The sequence below is a fragment of the Gorilla gorilla genome, chromosome 3, assembly GCF_029281585.2.
Source record: "Gorilla gorilla gorilla isolate KB3781 chromosome 3, NHGRI_mGorGor1-v2.1_pri, whole genome shotgun sequence".
In the NCBI taxonomy this organism is placed as follows: Eukaryota; Metazoa; Chordata; class Mammalia; order Primates; family Hominidae; genus Gorilla; species Gorilla gorilla.
The window spans coordinates 107468886-107494393 of NC_073227.2; the positions used below are offsets into that span (position 1 = coordinate 107468886).

Below are 25508 nucleotides of genomic sequence, written 5' to 3' on the forward strand. Positions count from 1 at the left end.
CAACAGCATGGTACTGGCATAATAACAGACACATAGACCAATGGAACAGTAAAGAGAACCCAGAAATAAATTCACATATTTACAGTCAACTGATTTTCAACAAAGTGCCAAGAACATTCAGTAAGGAGAGTCTCTTCAATAAATAGTGCTGGGAAAACTGGATATCCATATGCAGAAGAATGAAATTAAACCGCTATCTCTTACCATATACAAAAAGCAAATCAAAATGGAGTAAAGACTTAAATGTACGACTTGAAACTATGAAACTACTAAAAGAAAACATTGGGGAAACACTTCAGGACACTGTTTTGGTCAAAGATTTTTTGGGTAGGACTTCAAAAGCACCAGAAACAAAAACAAAAATAGACAAATGGAATTACATCAAGCTAAAAAGCTTCTGCACAGCAAAGGAAACAATCAATTGAATGAGGAGACAACACACAGAATGGGAGAAAATAATGTGCAATCTCTCCATCTGACAAGGGATGAATATCCAGAATACACAAGGAATTCAACTCAATAGCAAAACAAAACAAATAATCTCAGGTCTTACGGGACAATACAGAAAAAAAAAAACACACAAATAATCCACTTTAAAAATGGGCAAATGATCTGAATAGACATTTCTCGAAAGACACACAAATTGCCAGCAGGTATATGAAAAAATGCTCTACATCACCAATCATCAGAGAAATATAAATCGAAACCACAACAATATCTTACCCCAGTCAGAATGGCTATTAAGATTAAAAATAACAGATATTGGCAAGGATGCAAAGAAAAAGAAACTCTTATATATTGCTGGTGGGAATGTAAACTAGTACAGTCACTATGGAGATTTCTCAAAAACTAAAACCAGAATTACCATTCGATCAAGCAATCTCATTACTAGGTATCTACCCAAAGGAAAAGAAATCAATACATCAGAGGGATACCTGCACTTGCATGTTTATTGCAGCACTATTCACGATAGCAAAGATATGAAATCAACCTAAGTGTTCACCAGTGCATGAATGGATAAAGAAAATGTGGCATATATACACAATGGAACACTATTCAGCCATAAGAAAAAGAATGAAATCATGCCATTTGCAGCAACATGGATGGACTGGAAGTCACTATGTTAGGTGAAATAAGCCAGGCACAAAAGACAAATATCACATGTTCTTACTTACATGTGGGAGCTAAAAAATTTGATCACATGGAGGTAGACAGTGGAAAGATAATAGAGGCTGGGAAGGGTGAGGGCAGGGAACGGGGGAGGATGAAGACAAGTAGGTTAAAGAGTACAAACATATAGTTAGATATAATGAAATTCAATGTTTGATAGCAGAGTAGGGTGACTACAGTTAACAAAATCATAGCTGGGTGATGGACACTCTAAATACTCTGACTTGATCACGATACATTATATACATGCAACAAAATTTTACATGCAACCTATCAATATGTACAAATTTTTCTAAAAAGCTCAGCAAACTGGAACTTCCTTGCTCTGACAGAGTAGCAAAACCAAGGAAGATTAAATATTGTAGCACTGTCAATACTCCCTAATTAATCTTTAAATGTGATTCTAGTTGAAAGAAAGAGAAAGAGAGATAGGGAGAGAAAGGAAGCTGGGCACAGCGGCTCAATACCTATAATCCCAGCACTTTATGAGGCTGAAGCCAGGAGGATCGCTTGAGGCCAGGAGTTCAAGACCAGCTGTGCAACATGGCGAGGCCCTGTCTCTACAAAAAATTTAAAAATTAGCTGGGCCTAATGGTGTGCACCTGTGGTCTCAGCTACTTGGGAGGCTGAGGTGGGAGGATCGCTTGAGCCCAGGAGTTTGAGACTACAGTGAGCCATGTTTGTACCACTGCACTCTAGCCTGGGTGACAGAGTGAAACAGTCTCAAAAAAAAAAAAAAAAAAGGGGGGGGGAACAGAAAAAGAAATTTCCTACAGCTATTTGCTTTTTATCCCCAAGGAATTTTACAAACTGATTCTCATACTGAATTTAAAAAGCAGGCCAGGCATGGTGGCTCACACCTGTAATCCCAGCACTTTGGGAGGCTGAAGCGAGAGAATTGCTTGAGCCCAGGAGTTCAAGACGAGCCTGGGCAACACAGAGAGGTGGGGTGGAAGAGTGGAGGGAGGGGAGGCAGGTGGGGGTCGTGGGGGTGGTGGATCACCTGAGCCCAGGGAGGTTGAGGCTGCAATGAGCCATGATCATACCACTGCACTCCAGCCTGGGCGACAGAGCAAGACCCTGTCTCAGAACAACAACAACAAAAAACAAAACCAGAAGGCCAAGAACATTCCTTAAGAAAAATACAAAGGTAAGAGACTACCCTTGTCAGGTATCAAGACATATAATCAAGTTATAACAATTAAATAATGTGCTACTTGGCCCTTGCTTAGGCAAACTGACCAATGGAACAGAACAGGAAGTCCCCAAATAAACATTTGGCTACAATGGCAAATTTCCATGTAAGTAAAGCCGCTGAGGAAAGGATGCATTAGTCAATAAACGGCGCAGAGAAAACTGATTTTCTACATAGTAAAAAAATAAAATTTTAAATCTATATCACACATACACAAATCAATTCCAGGTAGGCTAAAAACTTAACTGAGACACTTTTTTGATTTTCAGAAGCAACATTAAGCAACTATGACCCTGGGATAGGACAAATTTCTTAAAACATAAAAATAACTCACATTTGAAAATATTAAATTTTGTTTACAAAAAAACCCAAAGTGAAAAGCTACAAACTGGATGAAGATATGTGCAAGAACAACAAAAAAACAAAAATATCAACATCCTAAATACAAAAAACTCTTAAATAAGAGCAAAAACAGAAAAATAAACAACAAAAAAAAGACATCAAGCATATTTCACAGAACAGGAATGACTAATAAACATGAAAATGTTTTTAACTTATTAATAATCAGAAAAATGCATTTTCTTTTATAGTGAAGTGAGTGCTGTCACATTCATAAGGAAAATGCAATTTAAAGCCACAATAAAATACCATTTTACACCTAACAGATTGGAAAGAATTGGGTCTTATGATAGCAAGTAAATAAGAAACCATACTGTAAAGCGGTGCAACCAGTTTGGAAAACAATTTGGCATTATCTTGTAAAACTGTTAAAAAGCTGATCAGGCACATGCCTTACAAACCACCAACTTTGAATCTAGGTTTATATGCTAAAGAAACTCTTGGACATGAGCACCAAAAAATTGGATATGAATGTTCGTTTCAGCATTGTTTGTAAAAGCAAAAAAAAAAAAAAAAGAAAGAAAAAGAAAACTAGACCCAAGAAAATAAATTGTAAAAATAAACCTGTTGAATAAAAACATCAAGTTACGTAAGACTACATAAAGAATACTTTTTTGTTGTTTGTTTTTGAGATGGAGTCTTGCTCTGTTGCCCAGGCTGGAGTGCAATGGCGCGATCTCAGCTCACTGCAAAATCCACCTCCCGGGTTCAAGCGATTCTCCTGCCTCAGCCTCCCGAGTAGCTGGGACTACAGATGCGTGCCACCATGCCTGGCTAATTTTTGTATTTTTAGTAGAGACGGGGTTTCACTATGTTGGCCAGGCTGGTCTCAAACTCCTGACCTCGTGATTGGCCCACCTCAGCCTCCCAAAGTACTGGGATTACAGGCGTCAGCCACCGCGCCCCGCCAGGATGATACTATTTTTTATAAAGTTCACAAAAATAAACAACATATAGCCATGGGACATATGTATGAAAGCAAAAAGGAGGCCAGGTGCGGTGGCTCACACCTGTAATCCCAGAACTTTGGTAGGCCGAGGTGGGCAGATCACAAGGTAAGGAGATCGAGACCATCCTGGCTAACAAAAATACAAAAAATTAGCCGGGCATGGTGGCAGGTGCCTGTAGTCCCAGCTACTCGGGAGGCTGAGGCAGGAGACTGGCGTGAACCCGGGGGGTGGAGCTTGCAGTGAGCCGAGATCGCGCCACTGCACTCCAGCCTGGGAGACAGAGCAAGACTCCATCTCAAAAAAAAAACCAAAAGGGGAAAAAAAAAAAAAAGAAATGATAGATTCAAGGAGGTGGTTACCCCTAAAGAGTAGGCTGGGGATTGGAATTGAGAAGGAACACAAAGGTAGGGTTAATACTACCAGAAAGGCTCCAGTTCTTAGTGGGTGGCTTCATAGGTATTTTATTATTATGTCTTCATGTTGCATATATTTTTATGTATGCATCAAATACTACCTATAGAAATGTAGTGACCAGGCCAGGCATGGTGGCTCACGCCTGTAATCCCAGCACTTTAGGAGGCCGAGGTGGGCGGATTATTTGAGGTTAGGAGTTCGAGACTAGCCTGGCCAACATGGTGAAACCCCATCTCTACTAAAAATACAAAAATTAGCCAGGTGTGGTGGCATACACCTGTAATCCCAGCAACTCAGGAGGCTGAGGCAAGAAAATCACTTGAACCCAGGAGGTGGAGGTTGCAGTGAGCCAAGATCACACCATTGCACTCCAGCCTGGGCGATAGAGTGAGACTCTGTCTCAAAAAATAAAATAAAATAAAATAAAAAGAGACTGAGGCAGGAGAATCACTTGAACCCAGGAGGAGGAGGTTGCAGTGAGCCGAGATCATGCTGCTGCCCTCCAGCCTGGGCAACAGAGTGAGACTCTATCTCAAAAAACAACAACAACAACAACAAAAGAGAAATGCAGTGACCAGAAATACTTTCATACTGCTAAGAAGAGACTACAAAAAAAGGAAATTATCTTTTCTTAATGTATGCATACTGTATTACCTAGTGAATGCAGAAGTATGTATAACTGATATAGGTGGAGCGGTTGAGTTTTTTAGTCACAAAGAATATTAGTCAATCACTAACTTAGTTGTGATCTTTGACTAGTTATTTAATGTCTTTGAATCTATTTTAACTTTTGAACCTTTTTTTTAACGGTAAAGTATCGAATTACTGTAAAGATGAGAAATGTTATTAAGTGACTGGTACAGGTGATACATTTTTTTAAATGATAGCTAATACTCCCCATAACTATTACTCATATCTAAGAAACCCCTTATATTCTACTGAACTTAGCCTCAAACCACTAAGATAATGGAAGAGTTACTTGTTAAAAACAACAAAAAACGCACCAGAATTTCTGCATTCAAATAAGGTTGCCCCTCAAAGAGACTATACACTTCTTTCACTGACCTTGCCATTGCTCAGGATTTTAGAAATATTTCATTCAAACTGTTTAGTGTTGAAAACATTTTTACCAGTAGATGAAAAACCTCACTTCTTTGAAAGCAGATTTTACCTATGAAAATAGACATGAAATATTTTCAATCATGTTTGATGAATAATCAAGTTAAGATTTTGGTCAAGATTAACATATGACTATGATGAGACTAATTCTTTTGAGTGACTTACAAATGATCTCTTCAGGCTATTTTCAAAGATGAGTTTCAAAAGAAGTTTTAGCAATGGCAACCTTAATTTTTTTAAAAAGCTACAACTTTGCAAGGTTTCTACTTGGAAGGACAACAGTCATCCTAATGCATAGTCTCATTTCTATATAGTACAAGTCTGCAATTACTGAAGAGACAACTGCTTAAGATCAGTGAAACTACTTACATCAGTTACCTTCAAACTTTAATTTTCGTAAGGGAAAACGAAAAGCTTTCTAAAATTTTCAGTTAAACATAAAGATCCTTCATATAAGGAGAAAAATATAGCCAACATACTCAATTTTGTATTTGAGGAATGGAGAATAAACAATTACACAGTTTTGACAGGATCCCATAACAGCAATCAAATAATGATGAGAAGCAGTTACACAGACCTTTTAGACAGAAGTTTGTGCTAATAGAAATATGCAATGTATTTTAATTAAATAGCACTGATGTGACCCCAACTTTTTGATATCCATAGTTGGTGATATATATGACAACTTATTACATTGATTTGCTGGAGTATTATAACAAATTTATAAATGGTTTTACGAAAATATTATAGAGAAGTTTTACTGACACTTGGAATTTTACATGAAGGGGAAAGAGACATAGCCAACGGCATCCCAGTAATAATTTCTTTACACATCTGATACGAGAAACCACAGAAACATTCTTAACTGATACAACATGAATTCGATTCTAAAGGCATTCTTTAAGACATAGAGAAAAAAGAAACAAAGAAAATTCTCAAGTTTACCATTTACAAGAATAGTTTATGCAATTTAAAGAAGTCCTTACCAAGGCATTCAACAGCACTGTAAGTTCAAAGTTCATTTGGGAATTAAAAGAATGAATAAAATACTCCTTAGAGGGAGTACAAAGTTTATTCAAACATTTTAGAAATAATCAATTAATTACATAAGAATATAGTGAAATCTGTCAAAAACAATGTCAAGTAACTTGTTTTTAAAGTGGCAACACAATATAGTAAAGCAATGGCTTTAATGACTAAATGAAAGAATCACAAAGCACCTAGAAATATTTATTGAAGAAATAATAAACAAATTTTCATGATTTCTTTTGTCCATTTGCAATTTCAGTATTTTAGCTCTATTTCATATCATTTTTTGGTAGGTGCTGTTAACATATGAGGTTAAAGTGGTAAGTCTCACAATAAAATAGCCATCTTCTTTGAATATTTCATCTCTTCATTTCTATGAATATAATCATCTTTCAGCTGCATGATTCCTTCAGCCTGATTCTCATTTCATGTCTCAATAAACGTGTTTTTGCCTGATCAAGAGAACTGTGCACATATTGATTCTGCTTTTTTATCTTTTTTTTTTTTTTTTTTGAGATGGAGTTTCACTCTTGTTTCACCGCTGGAGTGCGATGGCTCAACCTCTCGGCTCATTGCAACCTCCACCTCCTCGGTTCAAGCAATTCTCCTGCCTCAGCCTCCTGAGTAGTTGGAATTACAGGTATGCGCCACCACGCCTGGCTAATTTTTGTACTTTTAGTAGAGACAGGGTTTCACCATGTTGGTCAGGCTGGTCTCAAACACCTGATCTCAGGTGGTCCACCCACCTCGGCCTCCCAAAGTGCTGGGATCACAGGTGTGAGCCACCATGCCTGGCCTATTTATCTTTTCATACTGCTGTCAGGTCCTTGAAGGCTATGCTTCTGATTGCCCACACACTTTACTTCTGAGTATTTCATATTTTACGGGTAGGTAGGGTACCAACTTAGTATGTTAGATAACCATTGTATAGTAAAAACCAGAAATGAAAATACAATAACCCTTATAACTCCTTACATATAAGAAAGACAGAAATACATCAAAGAAAAAACATTTTAAATAATCTCAGGAAACAATAACAAGATCCTCTCCCTGAAAATAAATACAACAAACATATTAGTAACCATAGCTAAACAAACACTGTAATATAAGAACTCCATTAGACATGAGAAATAGACATTGAAGCCAGGTTTTGACACTTATTCTCCACATCCAGCCAGTTGTCACCAGTCTAGTAAGTGCTACAGGGTTAACTGCCTCTGGACTGACTGAAATATGGTTGTACTTACACAAAAGAACACTGGTTCAGATCCAGCAATGACTTATGAACTTGCCCATGGGTAGAAAAAAATAGCTTACTGGATTTATATCTGCTTCATAAGAGACTTTTATCTGCCAGCCTGACCCCTCTTAAAACTTTTTTTTTTCTTTTTTGGTTTGGTATACTCAATAGGCACTGGCTTTTTTTTGTGATGTGGCTTTTTTTGTGATGTGGCTTTCCACACTACTGTAGAAGTCCAGAATCCCATTTAATAAGATGCATGAGCTATTAGTCAATGAACTTTAGGGCTGGATGGATCAAGGAAGTGTTTTTCACTGCCCCAGCTTCCTTATGAACCAGATTACTGACCAGCGGTGAACTACAATAAATTCGAAGACACAACTAACAAAAACTTAGAAAGGCCTGGAAGAGAGGTGCCAAACTGCACTGCAAATACAAAATAAAATATTTTCATGTTCTTGATAAATATTTATAAAAAAATATACATATAATGAATAGGCCATTTTATAATGCTAGTTAAAACTTTGAAGAGCTGTTAAATCTGTAGGTCCATCAATATCCTGGCTTCAAATCAATATGTAGAAATATTTTTAATTAAATTTCAATAAATACACCAGAGGGATTTAAATATGATAAAAACAGTAATTTCAATCTCTGTTTTTACCAACAATATGTTTAATTAGTTCATGATGGGCTTGAACTAATCAATAAACTACAGTCTACAAAAAGGTTTTTGTAAAAATGCATTCATTTCTGATAATAAATAAATGCAGATTGATTCTGTACAGTCAGAAAAACCAGGATGGTGGCAAATAGCAAAACAGAGAGCTGATAAATCTTGGATCCAAAATCAAATGATCAAAGAAGACAGTTAAAGATATTTTCAGACTGCCCACATTAGAGTCATGTAATCTGCATCATTCTTTCTCAAGGTCTCTCAATTGGGCACCAGAATAACATCAGATTTAAAACCTTGTTCAATATTTCCTCTGGTTCACCTTTTGATTATGTAACAAATACTTTTTGCAAAAGATGAAAAAATAAAACTGTAAAATCATTTGGATGGAGTTAGCCCAGCTAGGTCTTTTGGTGTCCTAGCAATTCAAACTGAAATTAAAGGCTTCTTATAGCCTATAAGCTTCTGAAAAATGCAGCTAAGTGGCACTCAAAAAGACAGAACATTTTTTCTACTTCCGTAAATATAAAAGAAATTGAAAAATCACCACCTAGAAAAAAAAAGCTAGGCATAAATTCATCAGCACCAAGTAGAAATGATCTTCAAAAGGGGCAAGTCTCTTATGTATCCTTGTGTTAATGAATAGGTACTAATCTCTCCTCTAGGAAAAACCCACTGCCTGACGTTAACATCTTTAGGCAAAATAAAAGGCAAAACTCAACAAATTACATTTTGATTCATCCAAATAGAGACAGAGAGAGAGATTTCAAGATTTTTGGCACTACTTTAAGCATTTTTCAGGGTAGGTATGATTTTAAGTTCGACTGTCTTCTTCCCTACTCCATTATTTGCAAAAAGCAGGAAGTATCAAATTTAACTCTATTACTAATAATTCTTCAGGTATCATTCCAAAAGTTGTACTTAGTCACAATACAACAGTTAACATTTAAATAAGACTCTAGTTGCAGTAAAAAGTGTTGAAAGGTGGTCATATCAAAATCTTGGTTTTCTTTTGTACCTATCAGATATGACTAAATTGTCGGTGGCCAGAACTCAAATCACATACAGTCAACCACATTATTGGATCCATGACCTACATCTCGAATTTGGCTAGTTAAACAGGAACACACAGCTACTCCTGCTCCAGCTCTGCAGTGAGACACAGATCCAACAAGCTCCCACCTGAAAAGACAGAGAAGAAAAAATGTTACAAAGCATAATTTACTTTACTCAAAATACTAACCAAAGACAAAAATTCCCTATGTGAGACTGGTTTTGTAGGACAGCAAGCTTCCAGTGGGAGATAAGATATCCCAAAGCTTAGTATTAACTACGACTAGCAACATTTTAACACTCTGAAGTAATCTACTACTACACCAGAAGATAATATAAAGCACAGAGACAACATGTAAATTACCTATTCAGCACTGGATCAAACGCTTCTACTGTATTTAAGTATGCATTGCCATTATGACCACCAACTGCAAAGATTTTGCCCATCACTGTTGCAATTCCCACTCCACCTCTGGGAGTAGTAAGTGCTGCCACATAATCCCACTTGTTGCTTCGGGGGTCATACCGCTCAACTGAACTCAGAGGAGAATTATCATCAAAACCACCTATGTAAAGAAATATTTTAAAAACAGCATTACATTCCTTAGAAATTAACTACTAAATTTCAATTCAATGGCTTTTACAACCCAATCTTTTAAAATCATTTTAGAATGGTTTAGAGAAAATTTTTTTAAAAAATTCATCCCAATACCTGTCTACCACCACCAACAACTACCATTAGATGTTGTCTACAATTCCACGTTAGGTAAGTGACATTTTCCTCAATACTAGGATTAAAGATCTTGTAAGTAGGAAAAAACTGGAGTCCCTGTATCTAAGCAGATCATTTAGAGAAAAAGAAAAAAAAAACACAAACATTCATAAATTTGTCCTTAGCCGTCTAGAGACAAGCAAGACAGTACTGAGATTCCTTCTCTGTGTATTATATCTTAAACAGTAAGAAGGCATAAGAAAGGAATAAACTGAATCATGATTCATCCAGATAAAAGTTAAAGTTTTCCGATTGTTTCCCTTAATACTATAATCGCCATCATAATTACAGAAATGGTGGACTATGACTGAATTCTCACCAATTTTTGTCAAAACAACATTTTCCTGCTACATATTCTGGAAGATAGCAGTCCTTTCTATAGCTCATTCTAGCAATGTACTTAATCTGTTCCTGAGGTTATAGAGACTGTTATTTCAACAGTGCTCCTTCCTTTAAAAACAAGTGTCTCTTTTTGGGCTCCAAGTCTAAATGAATATAATAGCTTTCTTTGGTGGCAGCCTAATTTACTGAGAATAGAAAGTATTGATATTATGATCAATCTATATAAAAACAAGGTCAGAGGCCGGGCGTGGTGGCTCACGCCTGTAATCCCAGCACTTTGGGAGGCCAAGGGGGGCCGATCATGAGGTCAGGAGATCGAGACCATCCTGGCTAACACAGTGAAACCCCGTCTCTACTAAAAATACAAAAAAATTAGCTGGGCATGGTGGCGGGTGCCTGTAGTCCCAGCTACTCGGGAGGCTGAGGCAGGACAATGGCGTGAACCTGGGAGGCAGACGCTTGCAGTGAGCCGAGATTGTGCCACTGCACTCCAGCCTGGGCGACAGAGCAAGACTCTGTCTCAAAAAAAAAAAAAAAAAAAAAAACAAGGTCAGAAAAAAAAATTCAAGTCAACCTCTCTAATGGGTTTAATTTTATTAAATCAATTAAAATGAAATTCACCAATTTTATCTGCATTCTTTCCACGAATTCTGACAAATGTATAGTGTCATTACCATTACAATCATTATATAAAACATTTTTTCATTATAATAAAGGGTTTGGTTTTAATTATTATTCATGCTAACGTAGAAGATTAAGGGTTTTTTTAAATTTTTGTTCTGTTTTGTTTTGAGACAGGGTCTGACTGTTGCCCAGACTGAAGTGCAGTAACACAATCACAGCTCACTATACTCTCAACCTCCTGGGATCAAGCGATCCTCCCACCTCAGCCTCCTAAGTAGCTGTAACTATAGGCATATGCCACCACTCCTGGCCAGTTTTTTTTTTTTTTTTTAAATAGAGATGAGGTCTCAACTATGTTGCTCCATCTGGTTTTGAACTCCTGGCCTCAAGTGATCCTCCTGCCTCAGCCTCCCAAAGTGCTGGGATTACAGGGGTAATCCCTGCACCTGGCCAAGTTTTTGATAGCTATATTTTCCATAGTCTTCTTTTTCACTAGTTCCCTATCATTTCCCCAGATAATGCATAAAAATGTATTATAACAAAGAATTCAAACCAGGGATAGAAAAAGCAAAATGCAATTAGGATGTTAGACATGCCCACACCTTCAATTTTTTCTTATTCAAATCAGTTGTACCTGTTTTAAGTAGAACCTGAATGACCAAGAAGATTTTTTTAATGTTCAACCTGAATCATTCTTATTTTTACCATGTCTATTCTAATTATAAGGGTCCAAAAGATTTAAAAAGTAACAGCAACAATGTTATTCCTGTCGACATATAACACATGTCAATGCCTGTGGTAGACAGGGAGCTGTGAGAGGTAGCAATGATGTAACATAAGAACTTTGGATTCACAGATCCAAGTTCAAATTCCAGCTTTGCCACTTATTTATGCATGTGAACATCAGTAAATTATTCATTCTCTCTGAGTCTCTTGACTACATTACAGAGCTGTTGTGATAATCAGGCAAGATGTAGAGGTAAATTATGTTACTTCCCTTCTTCTTTAATACACATGAGCACTGAAAGATTCAGCATTACTTCTGCTACTTATAAGAGAACGCTGTATTGTTAGCATATAAATATCTATAAGAAATATGTTAAGTAACACAAACAATTTACATCAACATATATAAGCAAATGTGACCTTTGCTAGTGACAACCCCTCTGAATTCATTTCCTCTATAAAGGAAGGTATTACTAATCACAATATAGCTAATCATGTATTGGGGAACTACACAGTGCCGGAAACACTTTGAGATGCTTAACATGTATTATCTCTTATTCTTAAAATGATTCTGAAAGATAGACATTATTCCCGTTTCATAATCATTTAAAGCCTTGCTACTGGAAGTGTGTTGTGTGAACCTGAAACTGCATCACTATAACTTGAGAACTGTTTGAAACACAGAAACTAGGCCCCTCCTTTGCAATATAACAAGATCTCCAGATTATTCATATGCACATTACGGTCTGAGAAACCACTGATCTAATGTTCCTCCCAACTCTGCAATTCAGTAAGTCAAAAAGCAATATAGATCAATTACTGAACACTACAGCCAGGGCAAGCCTTGCAGTCCCCAAGTGGTGTGCATTCGTTCCCACAGCCCCACCAGGAAGCAACGTGCCTGCAGCCCTGAGCCGGATGACCTGGGGACCAGCAGGGCAGCCATGGTGAGGACAGTGAGGATGCGGGGGCCGCTCCTGCCAAGAAGGCCCCGGCCAGACAAGACAAGCCCAAGACGCTGCCCTTCTTGCTGCTGGGCAGTTGATCAGTATCCAGAGCAACGAGGCTGTGGCCCTACTCAAGACTCATGGCCTGTAACATGTCCATGGGCTTTGGTGAGAGTTGGAAGAAGCACCTCAATGGAATTCGGGAAACGTATTTTATCAAGATAAAAGGATTTGTCGCAGAAGAAAGGAAACATTACACTGTTTATCCACCCCCACACTAAGTCTTCACCTGGACCCAGATGTGTGACATAAGAGATGTGAAGGTTGTCATCCCAGGACAGGACCCATATCAGAGACCGAATCAAGTTCATGGGCTGCTTTAGTGTTCAAAGACCTGTTCCACCTCTGCCTGGTTTGGAAAACATTTATAAAGAGCCATCTACAGATATGGTTTTATTCATCCTGGTCATGGAGATTTATCTGGGTGGGCCAAATAAGGTGTTCTCCTACTCCAGGCTGTCCTCACTGTTCTGCCCCATCAAGCCAATTTTCATAAGGAAAGAGGAGGCTGGGAGCAATTTACCAATGCGGTTGTGTCCTGGCTAAATCAGAACTCGAATGGCCTTGTCTTTCTGCTCTGGGGCTGTTATGCTAAGAAGAAGGGCAGTGTCATGCACAGGAAGCAGCACCATGTGCTGCAGATGGCTCATTCCTTCCCGTGTACAGAGGGTTCTTTGGATGTAGACAATTTTCTAAGACCAATGAGCTCCTGCAGATGTCTAGCAAGAAGCCCACTGACTGGAAGGAGCTATGATCCTGAGCTGAGGAGTAGTCTGTCTCCATTGGTGGTTATTGGGAAGCTGTTGTTAAAGTATTTGTCACTTACAAAATCAAACTGAAAATTTTCCTATTAATTCTTAAATACTCTGCATAAGGGGTAAAGCTTCCATAAAGCAGCCATGAACCAGGCTGCCCAGAAATGGCAGCTTTATATAGCCACACATAGCAAAGACTATCCTTTGGCCAAATGTCTCTACAACATGGCTTCAGCCTAAAATATGCTAACTTCTCAGAAGACAGATGAAGTCAAATGCTCACTTGGCTCTCTTTACCCCACACCCCTCCCCTTACCTTTATGGTTAAAGGGGGAAGATAATATACCTTTTAGGTAGAACCATAGTTTGATGCCTGCTGTTACTTGGTTTTGCCCAGTTAGACTTTCAACTACAAGGTGTTTTTGTGTAGAAAGGCCCCCTTTTCCCAGCCTGGCAGGCATTCCAGTCTCTGCCAAGTACACTTATACTCCCTTGATCTTTCAAGGGGCCTTCAGGTCCTTCCTTGAGGGAACTATGAGGGTTTTGCAGGTTTCTAGAAATCTGGCCGTGAAATTAGGGCTCAATTTTCTGATTGTAGTAAAGGTGAAGACTCCTAAGGAACAGCCCTTGGTGTTGGCCTTAACAGACAGACAAGGGCTGAGGGATGTGAACTGAGTCTTGTTATTCTTTCGGCGTTTCGTGGAATAAGCAGTGAAATTTAGACAAGAAAGAATAGAAAAGAGAATTCTTCTTTAATGGGGGGAGGTGATTTTCTCCTAGGGTTATCCTGAGTTGGGGTTTTTAAGATAGCACAAACTGCTGCATGCTGTTTTTTATGGACTGAAATCACTTTATCTTTTTCTGCAACACTAGAGATTTTTATTTTTTAAAAGATATATATATACATATATACACACACACACACATATATATCCCTCTTTTTTAAGACACAATCTTTATTGGGTCTGTACCTTCATCCTTGATCTTGTTAGCAATGCCTTTTTTTTGCTGTTAGGTGGGTTAAAGCATTAAACCTGCATGGGGTTTGGTAATAAAAGATTGTTAAAGTAAAAAAAAAAAAAAAGCAATATAAACATTGACATGACCTTTATTTATATGAAATACCTAGGCCAGGTGCGGTGGCTCATGCCTGTAATCCCAGCACTTTGGGAGGCCAAGGCAGGAAGATCACTTGAGGTCAGAGTTCAAGATCAGCCTGGCAAACATGATGAAACCCTGTCTTTACTAAAAATACAAAAATTAGCTGGGCACGGTGGCACACACCTGTAATCCCAGTTACTCAGAAGGCTGAGGCAGGAGAATTGCTTGAACATGGGAGGCAGAGATTGCAGTGAGCTGAGATCATACCACTGCACTCCAGCCTGGGTGACAGAGCAAAACTCTATCTCAAAAATAAATAAATAAATACCTACTGGCTTACTTGAAGTATTCAACATAATTTCCCTTGAAATGAGGTTGAGAAAAACAAATCTTAGACCTTTTAAAATTTATTGTAGCAAAGCACATTCAATCTGTGTCCTTCCATTTAAAAACATATACCTTATTTAAATGTAATCCCCTTCTTTAAATAAATTTGTTACTCTTAGAAAAATAAGGCTGTACATGTTTTAAACATGGAAGATGAAGATTTAAACAAAAATTATGAATGTGACCTTAACAATTCAGCTAGGCATGATGGCCCATGCCTGTAATCCCAGCACTCTGGGAGGGCAAGGCAGGAGGATCACCTAAGGCCAGTTGTTCATGACCAGCCTGGGCAACACAGCAAGAACCCATCTCTACAAAAAACAGAAAAAAACTGGCTGGGTGTGATAGCATGGGCCTCTAGTCCTAGCTACTTGAGAGGCTGAGGCAGGAGGATCATGTGAGCCCAGGAGTTCAAGGCTGCAGTGAGCTACGATTGTGCCACCACACTTCAGCCTGGGCAACAGAAAGACACTGTCTCCCTCTGAAAAAAAAAAAAAAAAAAAGAATTCAAAAGCATTAGACTGAACATGTACAATTCTCTGTTAATTATAAACAAAATTTTGTAAGAAAGAATTCAAAAGCACATTTCAGGACCGATTCTACTTAAGGCTAAATGTAATGTAATTTTTGTTACTCTGTTATACAACACTTGTCATTGTATATACTGATATATTAGAGAAATACCCATTTACTCACCAACTACGTATAAGCAACCATGAAGCTTGCTAACTCCATTGCCTGCTCGTCGTTGACCCATTTCTTTAACTTCTATCCACTTATCCAGATGTGGATCATATCTCTCCACGCTAGATAAAGAAGCCATTCCATCATTGCCACCTACTGCATAAACATGGTTCTAAATGAAGAGAGTCAAACAAAACACATTAGATTTCGAATTTATTTATATATTGTTTTAATGGTAAATTAGAATGTACAAGGCAGTATTTCAGGAAATAATATGATATATAATATCTTCATACTGGTGATGATATATTGGACCTTTCCTTATTTTGGTTATGAATGTAATGCAATGTAATTTAATGGCAAGTTGCCATATAACTTACTACTAGAGCAACAGAGCCAACTCCTCCACGGGGAGTATTCATTGGTGCCACTGTACTCCACTGATCAGATTCTATGTCATATCTCTCCACATCATTGAAGCAAGTATTGTCATCTAACCCTCCAATTGCATAAATTGGGCCTCCTAAGGAAGCCAAGGCAATTCCTCGCCTGCAGAGACAATAAAACATACTTTAGCAAATGGGTTTGTTTCCAGGAAAAAAAGTCATATAAAAAATTGTGCTAATGCAAATCATTTATCATATTAACCTTCAAACAGTATAGTTTGTTTCCATTATTTTTAGATCTATCAAAGCTTTTGACTAGATGGCTACAGAATTGCCAAACTGTGCAACTCTGTGTGAATACTGCCCCCTAAAGTTGTACAGTGCATAGCCTACACAGGCTACTTTAAACTCAAAACAATAAAATATAACCCAACAAAATAGTATAAAAGAGTTCAAAATATTCAATTAGTGCACACACAGCGGCATAACTGAGAGGTTAATGAGTTGACAGATAAGTTCTGCAGCGGAGGTCAGAAGCCAATCTCACTTACAAATCCATGCAATTACAGAGCTCATTTTGTTGCAGGGTTTCATTATACCACACAAAAGAGTATTAAATTTTATATTACAAGTTTTATGTCACGTTGCTTTATTTCTGAAGCGTACTTACTTCTCTCTAAAAGTAAGAGACTTAGCCCATGTTAAAAGATGATTTAACAGTGATAAAAAAAAAAACAACTCAATTTCTTAAAAAACACACTGCACCAATCAAAAGTTGAACTATTATCAAACTATTATTTTGTCACTAGCTTGGATAATTTATAAACCTCTACTATCTTGTGTCTCATCTGAGACATAGCTGATATTAATGAGTTAATACATGCAAAGCACCAAGAACAATGTCTGGCCCATATTTAGTTCCATGAAGTATTAGCTTTTATTATTATTGGAGAAAGCAGCTGCTTCACTGAGATTCTAACTCTAAATTTACCAGAGAGTATCCAACAAAAGAATTCTTAAGGATAATGTTATCATTTACTTTCAGGCTCCTCAACCTCTTTTCTCTTGGGTATAAAGCTATGACTTACCAAATACTGTGCTTATAAAAATGTTCAGGTGTGTGAGAACAAGTACATGTGTTCTGTAGAATGTAACGATGTTAGGTCAGGGAAATAAAGTAAGTATGCCTCATAATTGTCCCTCCCCTTAAAGGACAAAAGCAGACAACATCATTGGCTTATTTCCTACTCCTCAAAACTCTCTTGGTTTTCATAACATCACACGTTTTAGTCCACTCCTACGTCTTTGGCTAGTGCTTTTCAGCTTCCTTTATCAGTGCCTTCTTTACTCCATCATTAAATTATAAAGTTCCCTAAGGGTCACTCTACACTTTCTCTCCTTAAGCATATCCCATTCTTTCCACAGATTTGTGATAATTCAAATATATATTTTCAGACATATACCCAATTTCTACCTCAAATCTGTCTTGCTGGCTCTTCAACCTTAACTTTAATCTGAAATGAAACTCACTGCCCACCTTGCTGTGGTAAGCAGAATTTTAAGATACTCCTCATCCCCCATGACCTTCATCCCCTGGTGTTACTCTCATGACTATGCTACATTATATGGCAAAAGGGAGGTGACCTTGGCGGGCCTAATCTAATCAAACAAACCTTCAAAAGCAGAGAGGTTTCTCCAGCTGATTGTCAGAAATTCAAAAAACCAAGTGAATGCAGTGTGCCACTGCTTGTTTGGAGGTGGGGGGAACATGTGGGAAGGATCTGGCAGTGACTTGTAGCCAACAGCCAATAAAAATGAGAAACAGTCCTATAGCCACAAGGAACTGAATTCTATCAATAACCTAAATGGCCCTGGAAGTGGCTTCTTCCCCAGTGCCTCCAGACAAAAGCCTAGCCCAATCTCTTGATTCTGGCCTTGTGGGACCCTAAGTAGAAAGCCTAGCAAAACCTGCATGACTTTTGAACTGTGAGCTAATAAATGGGTGCTATTTTAAGCTGCTAAATTGGGGGCAATTTGTTACATGGACAAAGAAAATTAATACACCCCCATCACAAAACAAACAAAAATTTTATCCCATTCACCATGTTGTTTTTCTAATTCAGAAATCATACCACTATCCATCCAGTTGCTTAAGGCAGAAACCGAAGAATCATCTTTGCCTCTACCTAACTGTTCTTTCTAATTATCATAAAGTCTTTTTGACCATACACCTCTGAACTATCTTTCAAATATGTCCTCTTTTCTCTATCTCTATTTCTATCAGTATAGTCTAAGCCACCATTATTTCTTCACATCAAGGGATGAAGAATTACAATAACCCTTTTTGGTCTGTCAGACTGTTTTCACTCTGGTCATCCTCAAATCCCTTCTCCATTTTGTATGCAGAAGTTCTCTGAAAAGAGAAATCTGATCCTATAATTCCCCTATTATTTAAATAAAAATATAAAATGTATATTTACTATACATGCATATTAAATATATATGTTTAATTCAAAGCCCATCAGATAAAATATCCTTGGCAAACTTGAAAGGGCTTCATCCTTTACTTACTCTTTCTGGCTCATTTCTAGACACTCTTCCCCTTAATCTTCCAACTACATTGGACCTCTTTCATGCTCTTTGCTCTCTTTCATCGCCTGGTTTTTGAAGGCTCTTCATCTCCCTCCACTTACCACTCTTACCCCACCTATAATAACTTAATCAGGCTAAATTCTGCAGTTCCTTCAGATCATAATAAATGGGGCTTCATTAAGATGTTCTCCACTCCTCAAGCACCCTTTACTCACCCCATGCTAATATTATTGCCCTTATGTCATTATTTGTTATCTTCTCTTCTACAATGTAAGCTATACAGAGGCAGAGACACTGGCTATGTTTTTTACTGCTGGTAGCAAAAAACAAAGTGGTATCTTTACCACTTGGTGTGTCTTGTGGTGGGCATTTAAAACTTTTTTTTGAATAAATAAGTGAATCTTTAGACATGCTGTCAGGATGATGGGTTTCAAGAGACTCAGCTTAAACAAACATCGGTGTCCATTTCAGTGGAAAGATGAAATAAAAAAATAAAGATAACCAGATATTTCACATGTGAAAATTTATTGAAATGCCAAAAAGATGATTTGGGGCTATATAAGTTATAAACAAATAATACGACAAAATAATTGTAGCTCTATTATTTTTCACACAGATTGTAAATGCTCGGGGCATATTTTAAAAGATTAAAGAAATTCAACTGCTATTTTGCTAGAGAAGTTTCATTCAATCTTTGGCTAAAAACCAACATAGTAACAGGGATATAAAGATTAAAAAAGTACTCTGGGATTTTATCTCCCATTTTAATCCATGCAGTTATCACATAGTGTAAATCACTCCCTATTAAAGTATTAAAATGTCACTTGTAGACAGTGGGAGATAACAGTTTAAGACCAGCTTTTTTTTTTTCTAGGATTCTTTTTCATGAGGGAAAAAAAGCTTAAAATGTCTTCACATTTCGTTTTAATCTTTCATATTTTAACACAAGAAGCAAAAACCAGTTGAAAATATTATTAATCAAAAATAGAAAATTAGAGGCAACATATCCCCATGTGTGGTTTAGTTTTTAATTGCTCATTTTGATAACAAGTCATTTTTACAGAATGGTGCTCATTTGCCAACCATATAAGCCACAATGTCTCAGGTATGGTTTTACTAGTTCAGGTTTGTTTCTTTTAATTAAACTGTGGGTGATACATTTATATATATTAAGGTACATATCATTATATATCATATATATGTGTGTATGTGTGTATGTGTGTGTGTGTGTATATATATCACCTGCAGGTTTTTTTTTTTGAGACGGAATTTTGCTCTTGTCATCCAGACTGGAGTGCAATGGTGCAATCTTGGCTCACTGCAACCTCCACTTCCTGGGTTCAAGCGATTCTCATGCCTTAGCCTCCCTAGCAGCTGGGATTACAGGCACCCGCCACCACGCCCAGCTAATTTTTGTATTTTTAGTAGAGACGGTGTTTTGCCATGTTGGCCAGGCTGGTCTCAAACTCCTGACCTCAGGTGATCCGCCCATCTCGGCCTCCCAAAGTGCTGGGATTACAGGCATGAGCCACCATGCCCGGCCCACCTGCAGTTTTATTAAAAGAAACTCTTCAGCAATATTTTCAATATTTACTAAGATAGCCCTCTTCTCTCTTCTCGCATTATATTTTCACTCTGACACAGAGGCAGAATTATTCTAGTATCTAGTTTTATACAAATTATTAAGCTCAGTCTTTGAAATCCTCACGCTATTAACAGAACAATAAAGTTGAAAAAAAAATAGGCAATAAAATTTAATCTCCCATTTGGTGCAAAATATATGTGATCTTTCTGACAATACAATTCCAATCACTAGGAGGAATTACAGTATGCTTCATTGCTACTATACTGAATCATAAATAAACAAATATTTATTCCTTCCTACTAAATCAACATACACTCTTAAAATATCTAGTAACTCCTGTAAGTTTTCTTGTCTCCAGATCACAACGCTTCAACTATTTTTTGTAGATAACATGGTTTTCAGTTGTATTACTAACCTGCTGGTTTTTTCTTACATGCATTCCAGATTATCATTCTCACATTTATTACAATCCATTTTTGTGCATCTTCTATAGATCTTATTTTCAAATTATAAACACGTTACTGTACTAACAAGTTATGTTCATTATAAAACATCCACCCAAAATAAATTTTTAAAAATGTACAGAGAGTCTAATCATCTATTCCCATACCCCAACTGGTGTTATATACCCTACTTCAACAATACATCTATACATACGGAGAGATCAGTGTCAAGAACAATACAACTATAACTCCCTTAATCTAAGGCTTCACTTCTTTTAATGTAGGCAACTGTATTATATTCACTTTTTTCCTTTCCTTTTTTTTAAGAGCTGTGTTTCATAATGGTTCAGGTACTTTTCTCCATATGAAACAATCAAAAACCTGATTTCCCACCATGTTATGTTGTACTTGTGGGATTGAGTTTTTAAAATACCTAAGGCAGGTTTTAACCTATAACTCTAACATTTTTTAGGTTTTTGTCTAGAGTATATGTGGTCTACTCTGTCTTTGGAATCCTGATTTGGTCACATGCCTTAGTGATCTTTCCACCTTAGGATATCTAAAAAGCTGGTATTCAAGTCATTAATGAAAGTGTCAAACAGGTTAGAGTAATAAGTATGTTACTAAAAATCTTCCCTTTAGACTGATACATTAATCATCATATATTCCAGTTTATGTTGATGAGAATATAAATATTAGAACATAAATATGTAAATGAGAACATAAATATGTAGGTGAGAACTTAAAATATTACTGTTCATCAGGATAAAAATCAATGAAGAAAAGAGAAATTGAGGACTATTTTCTTAACATGATAAAAATATAGATACCTTAGTCCTAAAGTCAGTATCTTATTTAATAGCAAAACACTAGATACTTTTCTAATAAGATCAGGAACAAGACAAAAACACCTACTATCTCTGCCATTATTCACCTGTATTAGATTATTAGGCAATACAATTAGACAAGAAAAATCAGTAAGAAGCATAAGGATGTTTGGGAAAATTGACCCAAAAAGTCTACAGATTAATTAATCCTACTGTTCAATGCTAATTTCAGTAACTGCTATGGCTGTGTAACATGCTAACATTATGGGAAGCCAGGTGCAGGGTAGGTGGCAAGGTTTTGCCATCTCAGCACTGGCATTTGGCATTATCTTTGCCACTGGCATTTGGGATTATCTTTGCCACTGGCATTTGGGCTAGAAGATTCTTTGCTGTGCATTATAGAATCTTTAGCAGCGTTTCTGACTTCTTCCCATAGATGCTAGCAGCAATTTTCCCATCCCCAAGCTGTGACAACCAAAAATGTCTCCAGACACTGCCAAGTGTCCCATAGAGGGGACAAAATCATCTTCAGTTGAGAACCACTGGTACACAGAAACTTTAATATTTTTGCAACTTCTCTGAATAAACTAAAATTATCTCAAAATAAAATGTTTAAAAAAATCAATGCTCATGTATAAGTGAAAACTGTGACTACCATATGGTACTCTAAAACATGACTGCATTTTTAATTCTCAAAAAAAATAAAAGGTGTTAACAAAGTATCACTTTGGACATGCTAACAAAATGTGTTTGAGAAGGTATTTAAAGTTTCTAAAGTAGAAAAAAAAGTTTAAAATAAGGCCTTTAAATTTTAAGAAACTTTATTTCCACCATCAGTTCAAAATAACTTTCCATGCTGATCTACCTCTTTGTGTTCATTGATGCCTTCATCATCCATTTATTAGTGAGAGGATCAAACATCTCCATACTCCCTAAATGTTCATTTCCATCATGTCCACCTACTGCATACACTTTACCTGTCAAATAGACAAGTATTTTCATTTGACTCCAAATAAATAAATTCATAACATTAATGTTACATATATAAACATTATATAATTAAAATGTCACCATAAGTTAATTTTCAATAATTGCTGTTCTGTTCAACATTATGATCAATGTCATTTTGGTAGCTGAATGAAAAATCAATGTAAGCTTGCACTAAACATGCTGTTCTACATGAAGTTATTTATTAGTAAATGCTCTAATATTATCGCCCCCCCCCCCTTAGGCTTCCCAACTTTTTATTACTTGGTAGATGAAATCACTAATCATGCCTTCAGAGAATGCTTAATAAAATGGAAAAATGCTCTTATTAGGTTATATTTTAAAATATAAAACTGGTGGCTGGGCATGGTGGATCATGCCTGTAATCCCAGCACTTTGGAAGGCTGAGGTGGGTGGATCACCTGAGGTCAGGAGATCGAGACCAACATGGTGAAAGCCCATCTCTACTAAAAATACAAAATATTACCTGGGCGTGGTGGTGGACACCTGTAATCCCAGCTACTTGGGAGGCTGAGGCAGAATTGCCTGAACCTGGGAAGCGGAGGTTATAGTGAGCTGAGGTCGCACCACTGCCTTCTAGCCTGGGCAACAAGAGTGAAACTTCATCTCAAAAAAAAACACAAACAAACAAACAAACAAAAACTATATATATATATATATATAAACTGTGCACACACACACACACACACATACACACTTACACACATACATATAAAACTGGTTTGTTGTTTGGCTTTTCTTTTTGAGACAGGGTCTTGCTCTGTCACCCAGGCTGGAGTGCAGTGGTGTTATGACTGCTCAATGCAGCCTCAAACTCCTAGGCTCAAGTGATCCTTCCACCTCAGCCTCCCAAGTAGCTGAGACCACAGGCATGCACCACTATGTCTGGCTAAATTTTTAAATTTTTTTGTAGAGACAAGGTCTTCCTACGTTGCCCAGGCTGGTCTTGAACTCCCAGGCTCAAATGATCCTCCCACCTCAATCTCCATAAAACTGTTAATATGATCAATTTTTTTCCTCAATAAAACAAATAAAAACACACAGAGAAAGATAGGCAAGATTGTACACCAAAATGTTAACTGTGACTATTTCTGGGTGTGTTGCAAGTGGTTTTCATTTTTTATGAAAATGTTTTTATATTGTTAAAAATTCATTTATACTTTTATAATAAAAAAGTGATCTTTTAGAGTTTTCTGACAATTTATCCATGGTTCTAAAATTAATTCATTTCCAGGAATAAGTAAAAAAAATTAATTGTACTAATAATCATTAATTTTAATTAGATGGGCATAAAAAAGCTGATATGTAATTATAATTTGAGTTCTATAAACATTTTTCCTTGGTTTAGTTTTTTGGTAACTATAACTCAGAATAGTTTAACTCTTTATATCTCTTTTCTCTGATATTCATCTCCATATTATGCACGCTGAGCATCTGTGGGCACAAAGCAAGTAAATTATCACTAACCAAGCATTTTATTTAAAAATAATTTACAATTTAGTCATTTTCTTATATAAAAATAAATTCTCAGAGTTGAAATATTTTAAAAAGAGCATTGTGATCATATGATATTTCAGACAAGAGTGGACCCACCTTCCACAGAGATTACACCCACATGTCGCCTTCGACTATTCATTTCTGGTCCAAAGAACCAACTGTTTTTGTTGATAGAATAGCATTCAATACTGCGAAAGGGGTCACCAGATCCACCTCGACCACCTACACAAAACAGCACACCTAAAGGTAAAGCCACAAAATAGAGATAAATCATAGCTGCCAAATTGAAAAAAATTAGAAAGCCAAAACTTTGGATAAAAGCAAAAAGACAAAAAAAAGTTATTTGGATAGTATTCAATGTTATGTTACTAGAAATCTAATAAAATTTTCTTCTCGTTCCCTCAAAGAATAGGGTATATCAACTATCTCTGCTTGCTAATGTCCCACTACAATATGGTTTGTACTCTCACCTACCTTCTAAAATTACTCTTCCTAAGGTCGTAACAAAACCAATCAGCCTCTAAGTTAATTTCTTATTGAACACAATTGCAACATTTGATATGCTGATCATCCCATTTTTTTGGAAACATCTTACTTCCTTGATTTCTATATCAGTCTCCTTTTGTCTCCAATCATCTATTTCCTTCTATGTTTTCCATGTTCCATCCTTAGCCCATTTCTCACATATTTTTTGCTCACACAGGAAAAGTTCATCCCTTTGTTTTAGATTCCATCTATATCATAACACCTTCCTATATACATTTCTAAGCCACATCTCCACTTGATGTCCCACGGACACCTCAGACCCAACAAGTTCAAAAGGATCTCCCCTTCTTGCCTACCTAAACAACCTCTTCCTTCCCTGTGGTGTCCTATCTGTTCCTCTCTAATCCCAATACCACTGGGAACAGTTCATGCCCTCATCACCTACTACCTAACTACTGCAAAATCCTGTCCTCTCTTAACACTTAGCTGTCTTTTTGCTTTCAGATTGTCAACACAGTAAACTAATGAAAAGGCTCTTTTGATAGCCTTCCATTACCTACACCAGTACTTCTCAAAAACTTTAGTGAATGCCACTGAATTGTACACTTAAAAATGGTTAAAATGGGCAGGTGCAGTGGCTCATGCCTGTAATCCCAGCATTTTGGGAGGCTGAGGCAGGAGAATCATTTGAGGCCAGGAGGTGGAAACCAGCCTGGGCAACAGAACAAGACCCCTATCTCTACAAAAAAAAATTTTTAATTAGCCAGCTGTGGTGGGGCATGCCTGCAGTGCCAACTACATGGGAGGCTGAGGCAGGAGGATCACTTGAGCCCATGATTTCGATGTCGCAGTGAGCTATGATTGCACCACTGCACTCCAGCCTGAGTGATGGAGTGAGACCCTGTCTCTAAAAATAAATAAGACAAAAAATGCTTAAAATGGCAAATTTTGTTATATATATTTTACCACAATTTAAAAAAAAAACAGTGTAGTGTAATTCAGAATCAGCTGGAGGGCATAAAACACAGATTGCTGGGCCTG

The 25508-nt window shown here is 37.1% G+C and overlaps 1 protein-coding gene and 1 pseudogene across 2 annotated transcripts in view; one reads left to right on the plus strand and one right to left on the minus strand.

Moving 5' to 3' along the window:
- Positions 1-5838: 5838 nt before the first annotated feature.
- KLHL8 (kelch like family member 8) overlaps positions 5839-25508 on the minus strand; it is a 60432-nt gene continuing 40762 nt past the window's right edge. The window contains exons 5-10 of one of the 2 annotated variants that reach the window (XM_004039083.5): positions 24078-24221; positions 22342-22453; positions 16024-16192; positions 15656-15815; positions 9610-9811; positions 5839-9374 (exon numbers count right to left, since the gene is read on the minus strand). In XM_004039083.5, coding sequence (XP_004039131.1) covers positions 9251-9374; positions 9610-9811; positions 15656-15815; positions 16024-16192; positions 22342-22453; positions 24078-24221 — 911 coding nt within the window. In that variant the 3' untranslated portion in view covers positions 5839-9250. The remainder of the gene's footprint in view (positions 9375-9609; positions 9812-15655; positions 15816-16023; positions 16193-22341; positions 22454-24077; positions 24222-25508) is intronic. The other variant, XM_055384617.2, reaches the window with a different exon arrangement.
- On the plus strand, positions 11998-13470 carry LOC101131800 (uracil-DNA glycosylase-like; annotated as a pseudogene).